Raw genomic sequence first — 23,347 nt, forward strand, 5'->3', positions numbered from 1 at the left:
GTATATGTCAGGGCCTTTCATTCCAGAACGCAACTCCCTCGTCAGAATTTCAGATTCATCTTGCAAGCATGTTCTGGTAATCCCTCACCTACGGCCGCCTTGTTAGATGCTTGTGTGAAAGTAGTTGTACAAGCTGCCCCGGAGACTGGAAACTGAGCTCCGTAAGAATTGACGACCTGAATGGCACGAATGGACCTAGAGAACCCGGGAACAAATCTGAAGGCTGGGGGCCAAGTTGATGTGGCGACCCTTTCCGAGGTCGCTAGGTAGCGTTGCTGTAGCTTGCAGGTTGCGAGGAGACCCGCTTCGATGTCGTCGACGATGCTCCAATGCCAGTCAGGCGCCCAATCCTCCCCAGATAAGCCACTGAACAGCTGCATGAACCCTTGCAGGAGGCTGCGTGTACCGCGGTAGCGCTGTCGCTGACCCGATGGCTCGGGCTCTGGACCAGTCACGACGTGGCCTGTGTGGTTGCCACAGAAGGCGTAACCTCACTTGTTGGTAACCTCACCCTTGTCGAAAGCAACACCTGGCAGAACACCCACAGGTTGAGGTCCACGGTCTCGTCTCTCGTGAAGAGGGCGTACCTTTGAATCGCCGTGGAAAGCACCGCTGAGCACCGGGCATTGCGCCTCCCGGCCTTTTTTCCCTGCTCTCAACGTCTTCACAATCGTCGTCGTCCTGGTCTCTTTGTCCCTTTGCTGAACTTCTTTTCTTCCCTTCTCATTCGAAACTGACGAGAATGATGCGTCGCTTGCTGGCTCCGCAGTTCTGATTCGGTTTCCTTTCCGAATGCGTCATCCAAGGCCAAGCCTAATCAACGGAGCGGTGATCTCTGCATGGCTAAATCCCCCGAGCCCGACAACACGTTGTTTAGTTGGCGCCATTCACGGCTGTCGCCCCTCGGTCCCCTGTCGTCGAGCAAAGGGCACAAACTCGTGCCCACCGGCGACGAGCATCTATTCCGTGAGCGCCAATGGTGGGCTTCCTATTTGAGAGAGAGCCCTATTTCATGTAGAGGCCGGCGAGTGGCAGGAATGCACATATTCCACTTTAGCTGATGTGGGAAAACTATACTCCTTTCGAAGAGGCTTTTTGAGCAATATCGTGCTGCCACCGACAGTCTGAGGCAACACTCTCCAGACGACCGGATCGGCTCGACTGACGACGTTGATATGCCATGGGAATCTTATTAGATCCGGAAAGTTTTAGTGACGAATATCGAGCCTGAGGGTTTCACCACGCTTATCGCGCCTCGCAGCTGCTCCAGCATTTGAGAACAGCAGCTGTTCATACTTGTACCCCTCCATCCTCGCTATAGGAGGCTTACTTCGTATTGCGTAACACGTATGGTACCTTATGTATGAGCGTTGCAGCGGCTGTCTCTTGCTTCGGCAACGCAAAGCATGAGTACCTATCGAGCACGATACATGGGACACACAATTCAGGTGTCGGTACGACCAGGTGCTCCCAGTGATACATGCTCTTTCTGCTTTTGCTCCCGACACGAGGCATCTCTGGATGACAGTTCTCAAATTCTTCGATCCCGTAGTGCGGAGGCTAGTGAGCCTTGAACTTGCCAAAGAGCCCCGGCCGACGACGACGCATACTAACAGTTGGTGGTGTCTTGTTGGGATCCCCGGTAGCCGGGCATGCCTTGATTCCCCGAAGCCCACGGCTGGTTGGCCAGAGAAAGTTTCCTGGGCACCTGTACCTCACCAGGTGTCGAAGATTTTCGAGACCCTTTGCGCGGTTGGGTGTCGACAGTCAAAAGTACTCGTACATACTTGGGCAGGCGCTCCGTAGGTAGCGTAAGGAAAAGCAACCGCTCCGTGCAATAAAGTGACCATCGAGATGCAAGCTCAGCGACTGATAGACGGACTATGTAATCTCTAAGGTCATGATTGCGTTAGGTCGAGAAAGTGCCGAGCAAGGAGCACCCCTTGATCGCTCAATACTTGGTCATAACTTACTCAGAATGTAGACTGACTGCTTGGTACCTGAAGAAGAGGCACCGAGCGCGAAGCTTGATGGGTTCTCTGCACAGCCTGTCTCGCAGCTCGCCCCTCGTCCAACCGCGAAAGCAACAAACTGCCACTACTTGGCACTTCGTAATCGAGCACTAGTAGTAGTAGTAGCTGCACAAAGCACTGCTCTTGGAACCAGACAATACTCCGGCTTCGACGAGCGCCGGCGTTTGGTGGCCCCTCTGTCTAGCTGCATGTCGTCAGCACGTTGTTGCCTCTTTGGCAGAAGTGCCTTGGCAACTCATAGCTAGCAGTAGAACACAAGGTACCCATCATCGGCCCTGTGCCGGCGAGGTCAGGCACCAGACGGGCCTGCAGCAATATCTGCTTTAGGCGCAGAGCAGAGTTCAGGCCGTCGTATGGGCGGAGACTCGATGCTGATAGTAGCCCAAGCCAAAGCTGCCGTTGATGTCGGCAACGCACGTTGAATGTCGCTCCAAAGCCAGCATTGGCTGACGCAGGCACGGGATTTTGTTTTAACCGAAGCCCCAGGTCTGGTGATATGCAGTGAATGGCAATCGCGGCTTCTTTTCTTGCCGTTGGGCGTCCTGGCGCCCAATTTGCCAGGTACGAGGTACCAACTACTTTCCATTTATCTGAGAACTTCAATCAAAGCTGGTACCTCCCTATTCTTGAGGTAGGAGCAGCCGATAAAAACCTCCTAAGCAGGTACCTTACTTGGTAAAGTACTACCTAGTAGGTAGCTTCCAGGACAGAACCTTTTCCCACGCTTGCTGTACTTTAATTTGCCGCCAGGAGGTGGCCTTCCCTTGGCTTTCCCCTCCTCTCAACCTCAATCGAAATTCTCCGTGCGAGTATCTTTCTCCTCATCGGCCCCCCTTTGGTACCTTAGTCTTTCCTCCATTCCTACATACGACGGAGCAGCTCCATCTCTCCCGCTGCACAAACCCAACGAACGGCGAGCAGAAATCGACGAGTCGCTCGTTATGCAAAGCGTCGCTTATTATGAGAGCAATTTTTTCCCCCTCCACGAAGACGCCAGCCAAGCAGCAGGAGGCTGTCACAAGTACCTACTGTGACGGGCGGAACAAACATGCCACTCTAAAAAGACTTGGGAATTCGTCTCTCTGCCACCTCCAAGACTAAGGCAAGGTATTCTTTGGTCCCCGTACAAGCAGGTGCCTGATACGAAATTCTACCCAAGATCAACTGATATACTTTCTGATTCCCTCTACAACAGCCGAACGAATGGGTATGGGCCGACTGCAAATCTTGTCTCCCGTATCCAGCAGGTGATATCCCGCACCCACACCTGGCACACTGCCTCCGGTCAGAGTTTGACCAGGGGTTTTCATTGCAAGATGCATTGCGGATGAGCATATCGTTCAAAGTGACGAGGCTACTGGGGCCGGCTGGGCACCTGTGCTTCGGAAGGCCCAGGCCCTTGCTTTTCCACGGCGTCTTCAACACCCCGCCGGAACCCCATTTCTTCCTGATGGTCGTGGGACTATTGAAGAGCTAAATTTCCCGGGGGGACAGGGATAAGCCTCCGAACAAACCTGGGGGAGCAAGTCATGGATTTCCGAAAGACACAGCCTTTGGAGTCCAGCAGCTCGCCACAACTGTCTATTCTCGAATGGGGGGAAAATCTCGCACCGCTACTTCCATCACCGGTAATCATTGCTGCCAGACAGTTTTTCAGACAGTCGAGTACCGGTAGAGATGCAACAAAGGCCGAGAAGACCAGAGGCTCCAGACATTGAGTTGCGTGCTTGGACCTAGCGGTCTCAACAAGGGGTCTGATGCATTTAGTCTGGTTCCGGTAGGAAGGTGCATATTTCGGCTAGCGAGCCTTAGGCTGTGACTACGGCGTCAAGAGTTTGGATTACGAAGTACTACTAGTATATGGTACCAAAGTTCTCCCGACAATCTGATTTGCTTCGTGCTTGACGAAGTCTTCAACCTCCTGGGTCCCATATCAGAGTCCAGATTCAGCCGACATACGAGATACTGTACACCCTGGCCGGTGGATATCTGGGGAGTTTGCAATACGATCTTCACTTGTTCCGAGTATCATCCCGGGGAGGCTCGGCATCCAACAACGCACAACTTGGGAAACCTTCTCCCTGGCCCTACCACTCCTAGAGAGAATCACCAAGATAAGCAGCAGCCGGAAACGGGAACCTGAAGGCAGTGCCCCTAGCGGCCATCCCACTATTCCACAGTCGGCAAGGAATCCAGACGGAAATTTTCTGACAAGCGTCTACTAGGGGGGTCTCAAAAACGACCACAGTCCCCGTGATAGCTCCACTATCACGGGGGGGTCATTGATTTGCAAAAGGGTCATTGATTCGCAAAATACTTCATCTACCGTGCGCATCCTATACAAATAGAAGTACCTTTTTTTAATCGCTTTATTTTTTTATTCTGACAAGCTAATATGGCTTTAATTACAATTGTATAATTACTGGAGAGCATATTTGCATTATTGTATTATCAGGACTGTAGTTCTTAGTTTTCTCGGTACCTCGATCTGTGTGGTCAGCTCACTAAGATCTATGTATCTTTTTTTTGCGAATCAACGACCCTTTTGCAAATCAATGACCCCCCCGTGATAGTGGAGCTATCACGGGGACTGTGGTCGTTTTTGAGACCCCCCTAGTAGTATTAGCATGTCATCACATCTCGTCGATTTGAGTGGGGGAGGGGTTATAGAAGGGGCTGTGTGGCCCCTTCTGATGAGCCCACCGTGACATTCTCCTACATTGTTCAATCTTACATACATGCGGTGGACGAACCCGTGCCAAGTACAGACATGTATTTCAGACAGGGGCATGCTGCGGTATGGTTTATCGGGTCTACCTGGGCAGTCTTTCGGCGGCGTTTTCTGCCCTGGAACCTTTCAGTTCGTGTGCAGCCGTGTCCTCACTTGTCATGCCACTCGTTGACATGACCAACACTGGCCATCTTGCTATCAACTACGGGATTCAAACGCATGCCCAGACTCTCACCTTCATACCTGACGAGGAAATCGCTGCGTGTGCGTCACACTCGGAGTTTAGCTGTTCAATCGGATCAAAGTATCAGGGTCCTCCCTTACTTCTCTTGCGTCCACATCCACTTTACTACGAAGGACGTGTACCGGTACATGTGCCACATTGATGTGGCCGGGGAGGGAGGAACACGGATGTTCTACGCTGAAAGGGTCTCGATGAAGTGTGAGGAGTCTTGTGGGTGTGTGACGGTTCCCAAACACAAGGACTGAGCACACACCCAATACCTGGTATCCGACTACACTCGGAACGCGAGTACAGAGTCTGAGTGCAAAGCATGGCTCTTGCGTCGAATCTACGGGAATAAATGCATTGTTTCGGCTGCGGTACGCACTTTTTCGCCAAGAATAGGCAGACGTATCGCAGACTCGCCCCTATAGTTGCAGCTTTGAGATATTGCCGCTACGAAAAGGTTGCCTTGATGCCACGCCCTCACTTGGAGTCAGCGTGAGACGACCTCGCTGTCAAATTGCTGGCTCCGCGTTAAGAAATGTGAACATGAAAGAACGCCTCCATCCTCTTCGTGGTTGAGGGTTTGTTAGCATACACTTCGTCCACCAGGGTCATGTCAGATAGGAAGCGTTCTGCTCTATCTGTCCTGAAGCAAAGCCCTCAATGCCGGGGCATCATACTGGGATGATGCAGCCCCTATTGGCAGGAACCTCTCAAAAGAGGCCGTCGGAGCTTTTCTGGCAGATACTATTGGTCTCTTCACTGCGAACTGGCATACCCTGTGGCCTTGGAGACACGGACTGGGACCCCAAAGGACGAGCAGCACATTTTCCATCATACGGAATTGCGCTGGTATAGGATCGTTACATCGAGGAGTGTTGAGACGACTCCTCACTGCTAAATTTGCGGCCCGAAACTACTGCCCGGAAGCGTCAAAATGTCTCTACATGATCAACATCCCAAGCTTGCACGTAGCGCTATAATGCCGAACCTTTTGTTGGGTTGTTTCGTCGGCTCTTCACCGGCGGTATCCTGGAAAGATTAAGGGCAGCAGCTTGAGCATCTACGAGAGGGAAGCAGCAAGTTGCATCGTGGCGTCAGCCAAGGCCAAGATCGATATGGTGGTATTCGGACACATTCTCTTGAGGCCCTGGCTCCATGATCCAGCGCCTAACATGCATACAACTACAAAGTACTCCGCAGATGGTGTTCGGCCTCGCCTCCATCAGATTGGTCACCTAACCTCTGGGGCAAGCCAGCAGGCTAATGATTGGCATGCGCCGCAGCAGGAAGCCACACAAGCGATAGCCCACTGAGGGCCCTTGCCTTTCCAGCTGGTGACTCGGGGTGGGCGTGACGAGACACTCTTCCACACTCTGGCATGGAATCTTGAAAGCTATGCTATTGAGGTAAAGGAAGAGAGAGATCAACTGCTGGCAACAGAGGAGCGGGTAGTCCAGATGGAGGACAAGAAGAAGCCACAGAAGAAGCAGCTGGAGGGATGTTTATTTTGCAGTCGTCTGCCCAGCAATTCTGAGAAGGGCAGAGGCCTGTCATTGAGCCGGGCTGGCTAGAAGCTTGTTCAGTTTCGTTCTCGTTCCTTCTTCTCCTTCGTCCATCCATGTCCAGCTGAACAAAGGTACACAGCACAGCCGCTCACACAAACGCCCCTGCGTACGAGGTACGCACGTTATGACACCAAGGTGCGTTTTGACAACACAGGCTGGCTAGTCTCGCATCTGTGTCTCATTTGAGAGCTGAGATGCAAGGCGACCACTGACACAGTCAAGACATGCATGTGAATCAGTTGACTCGCTATAGGCAGCTGATGGACCAGCACGGACCGTGTTGCCTAATTCGCGGAGTATACTCTCTCGAGGCGATATCACGGTAAGGACTGCCTTCTATGACTCCCTGCCACTCGGCTATTATCATTGCTCGTACCTTAGGTACTGACACAGCATCAACTTTTTCTCTCCTCTTTTGTCTCCTTTCCTTTCCCCCTTCTCCCTAGTCTCCTTGGTGTCTTACTATGAATCACTAGATGTGGCAACGGAGCCAAGTTTTTGTGCCCCTGTCTTACTCTCACGCCATTTTGTCCATGTGTCTTTACCGCCGCAGCACATGGTTGTCCTTGAAGTGCATGTATGCGCGTATAGCAGAGGACAGAGGCGGGTATTGGAGCCCAGGGACATGAGTAATCTCTCGCACGCAAAGCAGAGCGGTCCCTTTTTGGGAAAAAAAAAAAAAAAAAAACATCATCCAGTAGCCCTGGAGGCTTCAAGGGATATGGGATACCTAAGTCATTGGACACAAAGAATGCGAGCCGTAGGATGCAACTCGCTTCCTGTGGCGCCGGTGATGCGGTGACATGATGACACGAGACAAGAGAGGTCGCTTCGGAGAGTACGGTGAGTAAAGGAAACACATGCTCGGCCTTTGACGATGGGCAGAGTTTGGACGACGACACGCCCACCCCCCTATGAACGCGGTTTGACACCGACTGATACCAAGGCACTACCTACTCCGTGATACATGACAACGGTGGTGCAGAACCATGTCAGGGATATCCTATGATTTGTAATGGAGAACATATGCTACGGCAAATTTGTCTTTTCACCATTGTGTGAAGGGAGGCGTGATAAGTCCAGAGAGGATGTGCGCGCAGCTCAGCTTGGCTAGGCTAGATTTCGCGTGGAAACTGGGCCCCCCTCCCAAAGGGTCTGATGGCATATTGTCTCAGATTCACTCCATTTTACCAGCCACAGGAGTGGTCTATGCCAAGACTGAGGCTTATTCACCAGCTCTCCCTTGCGTCCGTACATGATCACGGCTTGATTGCTTGATTGGTTGGCTACCTAGATGCTCTAGGGCGGTTGGTAACTAGTAGTAATCACAAAGCGAAATCTGATGTGATATGCAAGACACAATACACAGACGGGGGCATAACCTCCGGGCCGCCGACGGTAGATGTGTGATAGATGATAATGTTGATATGACAGTGAGGAGTGAGTATTGGCAGTGTGAGCACATCCATCCCTTACAGACGGCTTTCGATGCCGGCGAATTGGTGGTCCTCGGCCCAGTGGGAATCTGGCCAGACCAGTCGGATCGCATCCCAAATATGGCTATATGAGCACCACAGTCAGTAACACTGCCTATGTTTCTTTGTTCCTCGGTTTCCGTTCCACTCTCTTCTCTTTGTTCTTTGGTTGGGATGAGCTAGGCAAGGTGCGTAGCCGCAAGGGCGTTACTGCATCTTGCCGGCGGGGGGGGGGATCGAGATAGAGATGAAGATGAAGATAGGTGTAGGTGAGAAAAGAGGGGCCAGGGGTGTAAAGGCAGAATGAGTAGGTAGAGGCCAAGGGCAAGATAGGTAGGTAGCAGAAGGGAAAGGGGGAGAGAATGATACTCACCTAACATACAAAATCTCCAACCCGTCCTTGACCTCCTGAGGTAGGTCCTTGACGTCCTTGCGGTTCTGCGCTGGCAGTAGCACCGTCTTAACCCCCGCTCGGAGGGCACCGATGAGTTTTTCCTTGATACCTCCGACAGCGGTGACCCGGCCGCGGAGGGATATCTCGCCCTGTATTACATGTCACATTAGTTACGCCGGTCAACAATTTTTTATTCTTCATTGAGACGATGGATAGTGAGAGAGAGACAAAACAAAAAAATTGCATGGTGTAACACGGCAAAACTCAAGGTTCGGCAGTGAAGACGTACCGTCATGGCCATTGTAGGTGGCACTGGCTTGCCAGAGAAGAGCGAAATCAGGGCAATGGCCTGCCCGATGCCACTGCTGGGTCCGTCCTTGGGAATTGCTCCCGATGGACAGTGGACGTGAATGCTGCGGTCCTTCATAATGTCCACGTGCGGGTCGGACGTGAGGCCCAGCTCGTACGCATGCGCCTTGACCCAGGTGAGAGCAACCTCAACGCTCTCTTTGAGGACATCGCCCAGCTTGCCGGTGAGCTGGACGCGTCCGTTGCCGGGCATGTCGGCTACCTCGATGAAGAGGATGCTGCCGTTGCCGCCGGTGCTGTAGGCGACGAGCCCCGTGACGATGCCCGGACGACTCGTCTTCTCGGCAATTTCCTCCTCGTACTTCTCGATGCCGAGGATGCTCTCGAGGTCGTCGACGGTGACCTGGCGCCGGTACTTGTCGAGGGTGCCATTGTCTCTCGCCTCAGCGTACTCAACAGCCTTGGCGCGACATACAGAGCCAATTTCACGTTCCAGATTGCGAACCCCTGACTCACGGGTGTACGACTCGATGATTTTGGACACCACCTCCGGGGTGAACTCGACCTGGTCCTCGGCCAATCCGTTGGCCCTGAGCTGCTTCGGGATCAGGTGCTGGATGGCAATGTGGCGCTTCTCAAGCGTGGTGTAGCCGGGGAGATAAATCATCTCCATGCGGTCCAGCAGGGGGCCTGGGATGGTGTCGAGGCTGTTGGCGGTGGCGATGAAGAGGACCTTGGACAGGTCGACGGGCATGCCCACGTAGTGATCCTGGAAGCTGTGGTTCTGCTCGGGGTCCAGAACCTCGAGCATGGCGGCCGACGGGTCACCGTGGACGCTTGCCGAGCCAATCTTGTCGATCTCGTCGAGCAGGAAGACGGGGTTCGCCACGCCGACCTTTCTCAGGCCCTGTACGATGAGCCCTGGCATGGCCGCGACATAGGTCCGCCTGTGACCGCGGATTTCCGCCTCGTCACGGACGCCGCCTAGGGAGATGCGGTGGAACTTGCGGCCCAGAGCAGTCGCAACCGACTTGGCCAGGCTTGTCTTGCCGACGCCAGGAGGGCCAATGAGTAGCATGATGGGAGACTTGTCGACGGCGCGCTTCGATTTGAGCACCTGGAGCTTGGTGAGCTCAGATTCTGACGCCTCCTTGCGACTGACGTTGTTCTCGACCTCCTCCTCTGGCTTATTGTCTTTGATGGTACCGTCCGTGAGAGTCTTGTCGGCGGCAGCGGCATCTGCTTCCGCCTTCCGGATTTGCTCCTCCAGATCGTCGTTGATGGATTGCTTCAGCCTCAGAACTGCCAGGTACTCAATGAGCCTCCTCTTGACCTTGTCTAGGCCGTAGTGGTCGTGGTCGAGCTGTTGCCGGGCCTTTATCAACGTATCGGGTCCCAGCCGGTCATTCGTAGTGGTTGTCCAAGGGATTTCAGCTATCGTCTCGAGCCAGTTCCTTGTCACCTGGTACTCCTGGTTCATGGGCGGCATCCTCTGCAGCCGCCGCAGCTCCCTGTCTACGGCCTTGGCAGCATCTTGCGGGAGTTTTGCTGCCTGCAGCTTCTTCTTCAGCTCATCGAGCTCACTGGCATCCTGGTCTTCGCCTTGGTCATGTCCTCCAGGGGGTGGCAAAAGCCCCATGCCGGCCATCGGAGGCATCATGTTGGGATTCGGCCTTCTGGATGGGTTCTCGTTCAACCGATCAATAATCTGAACAGGAACGGTGGTAAAGGTAGTGATCTTGAAGTTATTCTTGATGCCGCCGACCTGACGTTCCAACAACTCAATGACCTTAGTGAGCCGAACCTTGGGATCGAGAGCGGCTAGGATACCGAGCTTCTCTTCGTGAGTTGCATCCAGAAGGTTGGCCATGAAGTCGGCGAGCATTCCAGCCTCCTTGAGTTCTCTCCTGATGATGAGCATCTCTAGTCTCTTTGTGACTGCGGGTGATAGGGAGGGGCCGCCTGTGCGAGGCAGGAGAGAGGAGATGCGAAGGATTGTGACGAGCTCTCTTGAGCGCAGCTTGAGCAGACTAAACAAGTCTTGCAACTGCTTGTCGGTGACGTCGACTATAGCACAATGATGTTAGAAAAAGCCAGGTCCAGAAGCAAGCTTATATGGGTGGTATGAACAGAACGATATAGAGACATACTCTCGTCTTCATAGTATGAGACCGTGGCCTCGAAAAAGGGCCGCTCGCGAGTGACCGAGTCTACCCTCACTCTGCTTGAGCCCTCGACACGCAGCGCAAACTCGCCAGACCCGCGACCATCAATGCCGACAATCTTGGCCGCGACTCCGAAGCCAAACAGGTCGTCCTTCTTGGCGGTGCCGGGGTTGACGGCATCGATGCGACTGCTGTCAATGTCCTCGCCATTGGTGATGAGCAACTGGCCGTCGGGACCGACCAGCGGCGACGAGACCGGGACGCATGCTATCGGGATGGTGTCGATGCGGCCATCGGGGCCCTTTGATGCGGCGAGCTCGTAGACGTGGGCGAGGAGGGCCGGGATGTCGGGCCGGCTGGAGTTGACAGTGATGCGGTAGGCGAGGCCTGGAAGCAGGACCGTTCCGCGCGGGAGGGGGATCAGCGGAAGTGTCGCGGACTGGGATCTCCCCATGGCGATGCGGCTGCTGTCGGGTGGTTCGTTCGAGGTGGTTGGGACGGAGCGCGAGGAAACAAGAGGCTGGAGCGCAAAGCAGAGGAAGAAGAAGAAGCGATACGCTGGAACAAACGGAAACGGCAATGGCTATGGATGGGAAGACGGCGAAGCAAGGACGACGATTCGGGGGTATCAGATGGTGATGCTTCGCAGGAGGGCGGAACGCGGTGGAAGCATTTGGGCAGAAGAAGCGTTGAGCTGTTGTTGATGTCAAGGCCCCCGGCTTATGGCATTGGATAACGTAGGTAGCGGCAGCGGTCCGTTGGCTCGACCTTACCTAGTGGCAGCTTCGAGTCAGTTCCGTCTATGCGACCCCGGCCTGGTTCAATGTTGCCGAGGCTGATGGTGGAGAGCGCCTATTGGCCGGCGGGGGAGGTAAGATGCCGCTCTCTCGTGATGGTGATGCTGGTGATGCTGGTGATGGTAATGGTGATGATGATGATGGTGGTAGTAATTGGATTGGATTGGTCGATAGTGGACGGGAGAGAATATGCGATGGCTGGAGATGGCAGTCCGGCATTCCATATCCGAGTTTACGTGTCTGAGCTGTGGCGGTTGGTCTTGCCTGAGTGTGGATTTACGTGTCGAATGGCTCGAGACCACATGCATCTACAGTATGGTACCTACCTACCTACCTACCTACCTAGGTATCGATTATTACTGAGGGAACCGAAAGACGGACCATGTTGTAGATGAGAAACAATTCAATAGTCATCCAATGGCAACAACCACCTATTTCGAGCTTTCGAGCTTTCATCTGGATAGAGAATCAGAGTCGACAAGACGACGTGAAGTTGCATGTGCCTTGATACAACACCAGCCACAGCTACCTCAGTGATACGGTAGGTATCCAATGAGCCACCACCATCTTGGATGGTCTCGAAGCTGTGCTTCGCTGCTGAGTCAGCGCCTCTCCCGCGACCCAGCTCTCTAGTAGAAGCCCACTTTGTCGCTGTAGCCTGTCGCGGGGCGAAATCCATTAAACTCGAGTCGCGCTTCAGACGCGTCGCCTTCTGTTGAGAAAATCCAAGAATCATCACCACATCTGATCTTGACATAATGTGTAAGGCTGCCTTGCTGACTCTCGCCTAAACAATCATGCTAACACTCAGCTCTCTCGGACAGCTGCATACGGCGGATACTCAAAGACCAGCTACGGCGCCCAAGGAGGCGACGACTCTGGCGGCTTTTTTGCCGGAGGGGGTTCACAGCAGGGCAGCCAGGGCGGCGGCAAGGTCAGTGGAAGCCTGGCCGATCCTGCAGACGACAAATCACCAAGCTGACATGCGTGGCAAATAGTCATACCAGGACGAATCATTACGGCCCTTGACCATCAAGCAGATCCTCGACGCGGAGGAGCCATACTCGGGCGCCGACTTCAAGGTCGACGGCGCCCCCATCACGCAAATCACATTCGTCGGCCAGGTCCGCAGCATAAACCCGCAACAGACGAACCTCACAATCAAGGTCGACGACGGCACCGGCCAGATCGACGTCAAGAAGTGGATCGACGTCGACAAGCAGAGCGACGCAGAGCCCGGCTTCGAGATTGACTCGCACATCCGCGTCTGGGGCCGCCTCAAGTCCTTCTCCAACAAGCGGCACGTCGGCGCCCACGTCATCCGGCCGGTGACGGACTTTAACGAGGTCAACTACCACATGCTCGAGGCGACATACGTACACCTGTTCTACACTCGCGGCGCCGCCGGGGGGGCCAACGCGGGAGGAGACGCCAACGGAGACAGCATGTTTGTCGACGGCGGCGACGGGTACAATGCCGGAGCCCTGGCAGGCCAGACGGCCAGCAAGCTCTCCGGGTGCAGCAACAAGGCGAAGAGCATGTACATGTACCTCAAGAAGTCGTCGGGAGACGGCGCTGACGGGGTGCATCTGAATAAGCTCACGGCGGAGCTGGGGCTGGGGCTGCGCGATGTGATGGAGGCGGCGGACGAGCTCATGGGGCAGGGGTTGATATATACCACCATTGACGAGGAGACGTGGGCGGTTTTGGAATATTAGGAGACACTAGCACACTGCATTTTCTGTTCATGATATATGTATTGTACGGTAGAGACTGGATTTGGCCACTGTGAGAACAAGGCCTTCCATGCAGTTGCAAAAAGCAAAGCAGCAGCAGCAGCAAGAAAAATATAATGAGCGTACGAACTTGAAATCAGCAAAAAGATATAGCAGAAACAACCAGGCAAAAACATCATCCTGCAAAACGTTCAGAACGCAAGGAAACAGTTGATTCCCTGCAACATGCATCTCGAAAAGGTTGATCGAAGGAGAGTCAGAACGAAAAGGGGGGGTGAAGAAGCAAGCCAAGCACAAATCAGGATTGTAGCTCACTTCATCATCCAAGTATTCAACATAGACTTACACGACATATCGCCGCTTAAGGCTTGTCAACGAGTCTAGCGACTTACACCTTGACAATCTCAATCTGGTCCATTGTCGGCACGGCTTCCTCGGCCGCCTTGACGGCGACGGGCTCGCGCACCATGATGAAGAGTGGAACAGGCACCGGGCCGCGCTTGAAGGAGATTTCCTTGCGGTACTGGAAGCCGAAGCGCTCGTAGTAGGTGATGTTTTCGCGAGAGCTGGACTCGAGGTACATGGCGCGGTTCTCGGCATCAGCCTGGTCATTGATCAGTTTTCATCATCTCAACTGTTTGATACATATTCAAAAGTCTTGTTGTTACCTTCGCAGCCATGTCCATGATGAGCTTCTTCGCATAGCCCTTGCCTCGAGCGCTGGGCTTGGTGCCAATGTACGCAAGATAGTAGTACTCGCGATCTCCCATGACCTCGTCCATGGTCTCGTGCAGGAGAGGCAAGACATCTTCGTAGTAGCGCTTGCGGCCCTCTGAACCGAGCTGGTAGTAGAGGCGCCACATGCCGCTTCGGAAGATGGTCCACCAGTCGTCCATGTGCGCCCCAGGGGGCATCCTAGAGAAGAGTCAGTCGGTCCCATATGCCTACTACAGTTGTTGTAGAAGAAAGATATCCCGAGACTCACCACAAGGCCACTGCGTCATAGTCCGGGCCAATGGTCGTGACGACGCCGCTGTAGCAATGGGCCGAGACAAGATAGGTCATGATGCGCACGTGAAGCTTCCACTTGGCCTCGTCCGAGTAGCGGTCCGCCTCGCCGCCGTCGAGCAGGTACAGGCTCAGGGCGTCGGCGGCGAAGGCGTGGGCGAGGGAGATGCCCGCCTGCTCGCACTCGGCCAGCCCGATCTTGCGGACCGACTTCTCCCAGGCCTGGGGCACGAGAGAGCGGCGGTGGTGGTCCACGACGGTGACGGTGGAGGAGGAGGTGGTGATGTTCGTTTTACTGATGACGTGCGCCATGCTGGGCTAACTTGCGTTGGATCTTGTCGAGTTCTTGTGGTTTCTTTGAGGTTCAATGGCTTGACTCCTTCACTCAATGATACTGCCTGTATAAGGGGGAATACGCAAGCAGAGGCGCGCCCAGTTTCAGTATTTTGGATTCATGATGGGGAGACTCTCTCACACGCAAAAGGTACTCACGTATACTATTCTGTGCGCTATCACCCGTATGGACTCTTGAGAGTTGAGATCTCGACACGGGCATAAACCTGGAGGGGTGCTGCAGGCAATTGAGGCAATCGCGTAGGTCAACCGACATCAATGTGGTGTTTAGGGCCTCAGGACCGTTCAATGATGGAAATTCGGGGGTTATAGAGAGAAAGAGGGAGATTTGGTGGGAATGTGTGAAAAGACAACCCGACAAGGACGAAGGTAGGCTTGTTGGTATGTATTTGATGGAAGCGGGTTCGGTATGAATCACCGGTCAAGCAATCAATCACTTCACTGACGACGACCCGGGAAGGATATCGTCTATGCAGAGAGGGTGAAGATAGAGACGGGACCACAGTGGGACGAGGATGAGGTATGTTTGGTTGCGACGTGGAAGACGACAATGGAAGAAGTCAGAAGACGATAACAAGTAGTAGATAGGTAGGTAGGTAAGGTATGAAGCGATGAACGCTTAAACAGCAGCCAGCAGAGCGGGATACAAACAGGATGGCCTCTTTGCCAAGCTCTTCAGAGTTTGTATAACCTAGGAGGCTTAGTTCCGAGTCTCCTTTTCTATCCCTTCCCCGTGCGTGTCTCTCGTCTCGATCTGTTGAGGTCAAGTATGCGGCGGCAGAATGGGTGTATGTAGAGTTACGATAGATGGATCGGTATGGGTGGGAAATAGTCCCCGATACTTGCTTGCCGAAAGAGATCAGATTAGATCAGATCAGATGGAACAAGAAGAGAGATGGCCAAGTAGAGTGATGAGGAAGAAGGGTGATTGAGGACTGGGTTCTTGTAGGGGCAGAGCAAATGAAATGGAGATTCAACACGGATCGGCAGCCGGGTATTTAATCCTGGGCAGATTACCTACCTAGTACCTACACACGAAGTAACACGGGACACACACACTTCCTCTCTTGCAGCAGGATAATACAGTACGGTGCATACAGAGCATCAATGACACCGGCATCCAAGTTTACTACTACCTAAGGATAGGGGATCTCTGGCAAGCGGAAGCCCGGACGCCACCGAGAAGCCGGGGTAGTGTCCACTAACAAGATAACAGACGTAGAGCACGGAACACTGATAGTGAGCGGTGCCCACCGGCTTGGCCCGGCTGAATGGGTGTCTGTCTGTATGTACGAACGAGCAGGCAACAGAAGCTTGGAGGTTGGGAGAGTGAGGGGCGATCCGTGATTGGGCGGGCGGCCGAGGCCAATGGTCAGATGATACGCCGCCCTGGCTGGAGTTGGGGGAGGGGGGGAAACGTGTCGTGGGATGATCTATTACTCGGAGGTCTCAGTTGGTTTTTGTTGTTTTCTAAGTGGCTGTCTCTGATTGATGGCTTGCGTAGTACGGTGAGCTAATGGTAATGGCTGCCAACATGATGTGTCTTGTATTTGGCAACGGCAACGCAGTAGGATACTGAAATGCCCAGACACGATAATATCCAAGTGGTGAAACCAACTGACAATACCACCAGGTACTCATCACCATCCTCACTATGCAGTGTACTGTAAGACCTACTAGCATCATCAGACGGCCTGGTTATCTAGATCCTTCCCCAGGGCTAACCGCAAGAGGCTGCTATCTTGCACTCCATCTCATTGATAGCCAAGATGCGGAGAGTGCTCTCTCCCCCCATGCAGCCTCTGATACGAACTTCTCTGCAGAATCAACGTCAGCTTCTTAGTGACACCAGACCCAGAACTGGGACCCTTTTTTTTGCCCATCCAGCGGATGAACCGGCGGGTCCCGGCGCCAAGGGCGCTCGACCTGGAGCCTCCCCCAGGAAATATGGCCCACTAGGACTGATTGATTCATGGAGGGCGCCCCGGTTGACTGATGACTGATGCCGTTGGAGGTTGGAGATGGAGAACGCTGAGGCTGATGGCGCGGGCCGGTATCGTCAATGTTTGATAGCCTGCCTCGAGGAAACACACAGTCGCTATGATCATGTCGATTCAAGAATTGATTGTAGTGTTTACTGAATAATGGTCAAGTAAAATAAAGAGTCCAGAAACAGTATTCCGCAAAGCCTCATAGACTCGTCAAAACGTGGGGGAAGACACATGGATGGAAATGGCCTGGTTGGGCTGCCATCTACAAACGACTGGGCGCCTCCGAGCGAGGGGGAAAAAAACGTGGCATAAGCCGAGAGGCTGACGGGTGCAACTCGGATCACGTTTCCCTTATCTCTCCATTATCATCATGTGCAACGCCTTCGTGCATGTGCAGTCAACAGTGGGCAATATTGGCCATTCGCCAAGTGACAAGTGATAAGACAGGGTGCTCTCCCTTGCGCGGGGGATGAAGGGTCGAGGCTCCAAGGGAGGGTTGAGGGTTCGTGACCGGCAGCTTCCATACAATATATACATACTGTACTTACGTTGTTCGAATTTATATCCTCTATGTATTACCTAGGTAGTCGTAAAGCGTGCATAATAGGTGAGAGAGGGCAAGCAATCAATGGTGTTTCTGTTATTAATTAGTGTTGCGGGAATGGCCGATGGAGGGTATGGTTGCTGCAAGGTGAGATGTGATGCTTCAAGGCGATCAGCATGTGAATGAGTTTACTTATAGATATTTGCATGCGCCCCTCACTCTTCGCCGAAAGTGTGCGTCACTAGAAGTTGTATACAGTCGCGTGAAAGTATGATGATCGTAAAAAGGAAAGCTTTGATTACATGACTTGGGAAGAGCTCTGTTGTTCCTAATTCTTAAGGCAAAGGGGATGAACTTGATCTCCTTCATTGCGCACTCATCTCGGCTTCTAGTACGAAATAGGTAGCACGGCGATGTAAGCGGATGTCGCTCATGGATACTGGATACCTGAAGGTACGTGTATAAGGCGACAAAACATTCATTACTTGACACCTCACTACGTATGCTCACAATCCAGCATCATTTCATCTGCCTTTTGTCGATTTTGGCATTGATTCTTCCTTTCCTCGAAGCCTCAAATTTTTACGACCAGAGCTGCAAGACAATTCACTCCTTTCGCTGTTCAGTATACTATGCGAATCCGTATACGAGTACGACCCCAACTGCGAGCACGTCCAACACATTTCGTCCGATGTTGTTTCTCTCATGCAGTGAGCAGAAAATGCTATTCCTCTCCTAAGCGCCATATTTCTGCCTTCTTTCATATATGATACATGGTTCACGTTGCACATTGTCCCGTGCGTTGAGCTTCTAACCATTAGACAGCTACTAGAGTGCATGGATACATGAAGGATTGCTCGGCAACCTAATCGATTTGAGGTATGCCGTAAGAAATTTGACGTCGACAATGTCCCGTCTAGAATCGGAAGCAGAATCCATTTCAATTCTGGGCAGACTATCTGTTGCTGATAGCTCCAGACAATGGAGTACGCGAGTTCCGAGAATGAGAGTGACATTATGCCGGTTCCATAGCATCTTGATCATCGCATTTTGGTATCTAAATTCTACTCTTCTTCTAGGACATCTAACAATCATCGTAACTTGCGGAAAAAATGGCCGTCACATCGGCTGTGCAGCCTCGGCGGCCTGACATGCAGCATCTCCCATCATTATATAGCCCTCGCAAAGGAGTTGTCTATTTCGCCCGCTTATTCGTATTACATCCCGTCGTATTCGTATAGAGCCCCAATTACAGCATTCGTCGAATCTCCTGCTCGTTTGTGTACTTTTCCAGGCCGGAATCAAGGCTCCCCCACCACTCAAAGAGCATTGAGTTGCAAATGAGCTTGAACCAGGGAGTGAACTTGAGGCTGGGGTCCTCAAAGAGCTTCTTCAGGCCGTCGGCGGTAACGTACTGGGTGGCCTGGACTTCGTTGGGGTTGGGGTTGACGTCGACGTTGGCCTTGATGAAGAGGATGTAGTCGACTATTTTCCCAAGATTAGCTCAAAAATAACACCCATGAAAGCCTGGTGGATGAATCATACTCTCATGCTCGCCCCATTTGCCGTCGCTGGGAGCCTTGTAGTGGATTCGAGTCAGGAAGTGAAAGTCTTCAAAGGGAACCTGCTCCGGCTTGATGCCCAGCTCGTGTTCCAACTTGCGCTGAGCCGCTCGCTTCGCTCCAGCAATGGAGTCAACCAGGTTGGCGCCGGTCTCGGTGGGAATGCTCAGAGGGTGGGAGCAGCAGGTGTTGGTCCACATGTCGGGGAAGGTGATCTTTTCCGAGGCGCGCTGCTGGAGGAGCAGCTCGTTCTTGTCGTTGAAGAGGAAGACTGAAAAGGCGCGGTGCAGGAGGCCCTTGTCGATGTTGGTCATCAGGTGGCCTACGCGGGATCTGTTAGTTCCGACAAAGGACAGGATGGACAGTCATCAGGAAGGGAGAAGGCTCCGTACAAATCTTCTTGCTGGCAGTGCCAATTGGCGCATCGTTCTCGTCCGTGACAATGCACACCTCGTCCATCAGGCGGATCTGCTCCTCATCGTGGCCAGACAGCGCCTCGCTGGTGGTGTCGATGTCGGGGAAGAGGCGGAGGATGGTCTCGGCCGTGATCGGCTGCGCCTGAGTGGTGGTTGCGGTCACCGTCGTCGTCGACATGGCTGCTCCTTTGTGTTACGAGGTTGGAAAAATGCAAAGAATGACTCCGACCAGCTAATCAGAACGCCTCGCAATTGGAAAGGAAAATGAGTGCTTCAGCCTTTTTGTCGGTGGCGATGGGCATCAAGGTTTAAATATGCGATGAAATTATGGCCCAGCTGGGAAAAGACCCTCTATCGGGACCCCTTGGCACCTTGTGGGGCCGGCTGTGGTGAGCGAATACGATTGGCTCGATTGGAATTGCTCGTTATAACGCTAAGCCTCAAGTCGAACTGCGTCTTGTTGTTGGGCACGGGACGATGATATTGTTTCCTCTGGTTAATATCCGCTTCAAGTTCTCAGCTTGCTAAGTACAGTAACCACTGAGCTACGAGACTCGTCCGAGTTCCATTCCTTGTGTGAAGTACGTTTTCATTGCTCCCATGATTGAAAAGGCATATTCGATATAATGCATGTATGGCACTCAGAATCATATCGCTCAAGCGGGGCGCTAGACTCCGCCAATTCGGGCTCAGGCACATGCGCCCCGTTCAGGTACAAAGTACTTGTACATTGGTCTCCGTACCCTCTTGGCATCTCCAGCGCCTTGGCTGCACTGCATTCCCTCTAGCACTCGTTAGCAGCACCAGAGCTTCGTCACTCCTTGTCCTGACACCCCGTTTGCTCCCTTCCGTCTCTTGCGGCCGTCTTTGCGATTCGCGATCTTCTTGCGTGGTGTTGAGGAGCCTGCGATTGTCTTTTCGCCTCTCATTTGCGACCAAACGATACCTTGGTTCCCCTGGGCTGAACCCCCCCCCGTTGACGAATCAATCTCTCCCGACCCCGAAGCCGCACAAGCCGAGCTCTGTCAACGATGCCTCCCAAAATCGAGCAGAAGGAAATCGAAACATACTGGAATATCTTTGTGGACAGGACAGGCGGCGGACAGTTCCTGACTGGCGACCAAGCCGCGCCCGTCCTCAAGAACAGTGGTCTTCGCGATGATCAGCTAGAGAAGGTCTGGGATCTGGCCGATGTGGACAATGATGGAAACCTCGACTTTGAGGAGTTTTGCGTCGCCATGCGACTCATCTTTGACATTCTCAACGGGGTAAGCTACAAATGCTGCAGGTAACAGCAGACGCGTCACCAGTTACTGACGGCCTTGTTCGCGCGCGCCAGGAGTTTGCCGACGTACCGAAGACGCTCCCTGACTGGATGATCCCCGAGTCCAAAGCCCATCTGGTGCAGGCGACCAAAGCCATCACAGGGAAGCAGCCACAGTTCGAGCAAGTCGAGGATGAGGACGACACGCCCGGCTTGAAGGATGGATTTGAGTGGTATATGAAGCCTGAGGACAAGGCCAAGTACGAGCAGATCTATCAGGAGAGCCGGGACATGCGGGGAGAAGTATCATGTTAGACTCCCTCTTGCCCTGTTCGGACTTTCAATTGAGATGGCCGGTAGACGCTGACCATGCAAATAGTCTCGGCCCTCGAGGACCTTTACGAGTCGCTGGACGTCCCCGACACGGACATCCGATCTGCCTGGAACCTGATTAACCCATCGGCCTCACCAAGCATCAACAAAGACGCATGTCTTGCGTTCCTTCACATTCTCAACAACCGACATGAAGGCTACCGGATCCCCCGAACAGTTCCTGCCTCCTTACGATCAAGCTTCGAGCGCAACCAGATCGATTACCAGGTTGACAACCAAAGGGGTGGTGTGTCGTCACGGTGGGCAACCAAGGCGGATGACACTACATCGACGGGCCGCAAGGCAAAGTTTGGCGATCAATACCTGACACGACTGGGGCGCAGCGGCTTCAAGACAGCGGGCACCGACTTTTCGACGGAGAAGACGGAGGATTGGGAGGAGGTCCGGCTTAAGCGCCAGCTGCAGGATTTGGAAGAGAAAATTAGAAAGGTTGAGGAGATTGCCGAGAGGAAGAAGGGCGGGAAGCGCGATTCCAAGCCGGCACTCGTCAAGAGGGAGCTGGATCAGCTTCTGGACTACAAGAGACGGGAGTTGAGGGACTTGGAAGAGGGCAAGGGCAAGAGTGCCGTTGGCGGTAACTTGAAGAGCATATCGGCCGACTTGGAGACTGTCCGTGAACAGGTGGACGGCCTGGAGGCGCACTTGAGGTCCCGAGAACAGGTTCTGGAGCAGCTGCGGAGGGAGATTGAGGAGGAGAAGCGGAGCTGAGCAGTGGTGGGGATCTAGGAGGGAATCTTGGGTGACTTTTTCACGCTTGAATCAGATGCAAGATTGGGTTGATGGTGGTTTTCGGTATATAAATTGTACACTTATTGATAGATGAAGTTGTAATGGAGGTGAAGTTGGTCCCATGTCACTGCTTACGAGGGGGGGGGAGGGAGGCTGACGGCTGACATATTCGGATTGGCCGTCTCTTTGCCTCATGGTGCTTTGTCTTTTTCTTTTGATCCTGAATATTGAACCTGATAGACTATAACATTACTGCCTGTTTGACAACGTTGCGTCAAGCTGTATGAAGGACAGAATAGAGAGATACCCTACTCGGCATCTGCCTCCAACATGTGATTGTGACCTCCTGTACGTGACCCTCAACAAGCCAATCGCACGATCCCAACAAAGCGTTCATGTTCGTCATTTGCCCCTCCTTTTCGGCCTTTGACTTGCCCCCCCCTTTAGTACCTAAAAGTAGGTAGCCAGTGGTAAACCAAGTCCAGTTGCTATTGCCCCGACTTAGCTTCAGCTTTAGGCGTTACCCCGCCGGCCGAGACCAGCGAGCTTATTACTAGGCAGTTTGTAGTACTTGTAGGTATGAAGCTTTTCTTTCCCTCCTCCCTTTCTTCTACCATACCTACCTAAATACCTGACATATTCAGAACAACATCGACAAGTCATCATGTCCGCCCCCGAGTCTCCCGAGTTCAGCAAGGCGCTGGTTGAGGTCAAGCAGTTGACCAAGAAGCCCAACAACGAGGAGCTTCTGCGCCTCTACGGTATGCGACGGCCCTTTTCTCCTGGGAAGCAATGACGACGTGCTCTGGGTGGGAGAGGTTGAAGAGCAGGCTCGGTGCTCTTGACAAGCTAAATTGAGAATGCGCGAAAGATGCTGATACTTGTCTGTTGTAGCTCTCTTCAAGATTGGCAAGGGCTTCGAGTTCAAGAAGTCTGACGAGCCTTCACGATTCTCTTTCGAGGTACGCAATCACGTCGATTCTAAGCGCCAGGATCCTCCTTTTCTTGACCCCTCCCCTCCCTTATCATCCTTCGCGACCCTTTGTCTATCGCTGTCCACGACGCTGACGTTAATCTGTCCGCTATAGGCCCGCGCCAAGTGGAAGGCCTGGGAGGCCGCCTACGAGGAGGAGGGCATTACCGAGCCCGCCGTTGCGCAGCAAAAGTACGTCGAGCTCGTCGAGGAGCTCAAGACCAAGTACGAGTTTGACCCCAACAAGACTCCCGAGTAAATGGGGCCATCTATATATACCTGAGGTAGACGTCGGAGGCAGTTTGTGCTGCTTGCAAGAGGGGGGTTATACATGTTGTTGCCTACCTAGAGATGCTTTGCCTGGCATAGAATGCCGTACAGCATGACGATGAATACACAAACAAACAAACTATCAAAGAGAAGATTTGTCTTGCCTTTGAACGGGTCTGTGATGATGTATGATGGCCTTGCTGAGGCTACTGTCGAGAGCTTTGGTCCTGCTATTGCTGCGGTTCTATTGCAGTAAGTGTAAGGTTGGGGTATAAACACTTCTGATGGCTTCTGCTATACGCCTACCGAGGGGATATACGTAAAATCAACATGTGATAGGCTTCTTCTGACCGAGGACTGAAGCCATCGCCAATGGCAGGGATAGTAAAGCATGCCTCGACAAAAG

General features: G+C 53.1%; 6 protein-coding genes across 6 annotated transcripts; 3 read left to right on the forward strand and 3 right to left on the reverse strand.

Annotated features, from left to right (window-relative positions):
- Positions 1-7,897: 7,897 nt before the first annotated feature.
- Positions 7,898-11,358, reverse strand: TRIREDRAFT_21461 (uncharacterized protein; the record flags this gene model as incomplete). Its single annotated transcript, XM_006961919.1, has 4 exons — positions 7,898-8,121; positions 8,410-8,579; positions 8,720-10,806; positions 10,890-11,358. The coding sequence occupies 4 exons, from the start codon at positions 11,356-11,358 to the stop codon at positions 8,034-8,036; spliced, it is 2,814 nt and encodes a 937-aa protein (XP_006961981.1). The 3' UTR covers positions 7,898-8,033.
- Positions 11,359-12,518: 1,160 nt separating this feature from the next.
- On the forward strand, positions 12,519-13,419 carry TRIREDRAFT_55902 (uncharacterized protein; the record flags this gene model as incomplete). Its single annotated transcript, XM_006962058.1, has 2 exons — positions 12,519-12,635; positions 12,709-13,419. Coding segments are annotated over 2 exons (828 nt in total), but the record flags the coding sequence as incomplete, so codon positions are not given.
- Positions 13,418-14,757, reverse strand: TRIREDRAFT_74745 (uncharacterized protein; the record flags this gene model as incomplete). Its single annotated transcript, XM_006962264.1, has 3 exons — positions 13,418-14,041; positions 14,106-14,352; positions 14,423-14,757. The coding sequence occupies 3 exons, from the start codon at positions 14,755-14,757 to the stop codon at positions 13,826-13,828; spliced, it is 798 nt and encodes a 265-aa protein (XP_006962326.1). The 3' UTR covers positions 13,418-13,825.
- Positions 14,758-18,360: 3,603 nt separating this feature from the next.
- Positions 18,361-19,555, reverse strand: TRIREDRAFT_120106 (sopentenyl-diphosphate delta-isomerase-like protein). The gene is made up of 3 exons (XM_006962265.1): positions 19,289-19,555; positions 18,880-19,218; positions 18,361-18,819 (listed from the first exon to the last, which is right to left on the reverse strand). Exons 1-3 carry the CDS (start codon positions 19,488-19,490, stop codon positions 18,584-18,586), a joined length of 777 nt encoding a protein of 258 aa, XP_006962327.1. The 5' UTR covers positions 19,491-19,555; the 3' UTR covers positions 18,361-18,583.
- Positions 19,556-20,343: 788 nt separating this feature from the next.
- On the forward strand, positions 20,344-21,677 carry TRIREDRAFT_56074 (EH-domain-containing protein; the record flags this gene model as incomplete). Its single annotated transcript, XM_006962059.1, has 3 exons — positions 20,344-20,580; positions 20,652-20,886; positions 20,956-21,677. The coding sequence occupies 3 exons, from the start codon at positions 20,344-20,346 to the stop codon at positions 21,675-21,677; spliced, it is 1,194 nt and encodes a 397-aa protein (XP_006962121.1).
- A 685-nt stretch (positions 21,678-22,362) lies between these two features.
- TRIREDRAFT_56118 (uncharacterized protein) lies at positions 22,363-22,930 on the forward strand (the record flags this gene model as incomplete). The annotated part of the gene is made up of 3 exons (XM_006962060.1): positions 22,363-22,459; positions 22,593-22,660; positions 22,787-22,930. 3 exons carry the CDS (start codon positions 22,363-22,365, stop codon positions 22,928-22,930), a joined length of 309 nt encoding a protein of 102 aa, XP_006962122.1.
- Between the last annotated feature and the right edge of the window lie 417 nt (positions 22,931-23,347).

Source organism: Trichoderma reesei (assembly GCF_000167675.1).
Source record: "Trichoderma reesei QM6a unplaced genomic scaffold TRIREscaffold_2, whole genome shotgun sequence".
Lineage (NCBI taxonomy): Eukaryota > Fungi > Ascomycota > Sordariomycetes > Hypocreales > Hypocreaceae > Trichoderma > Trichoderma reesei.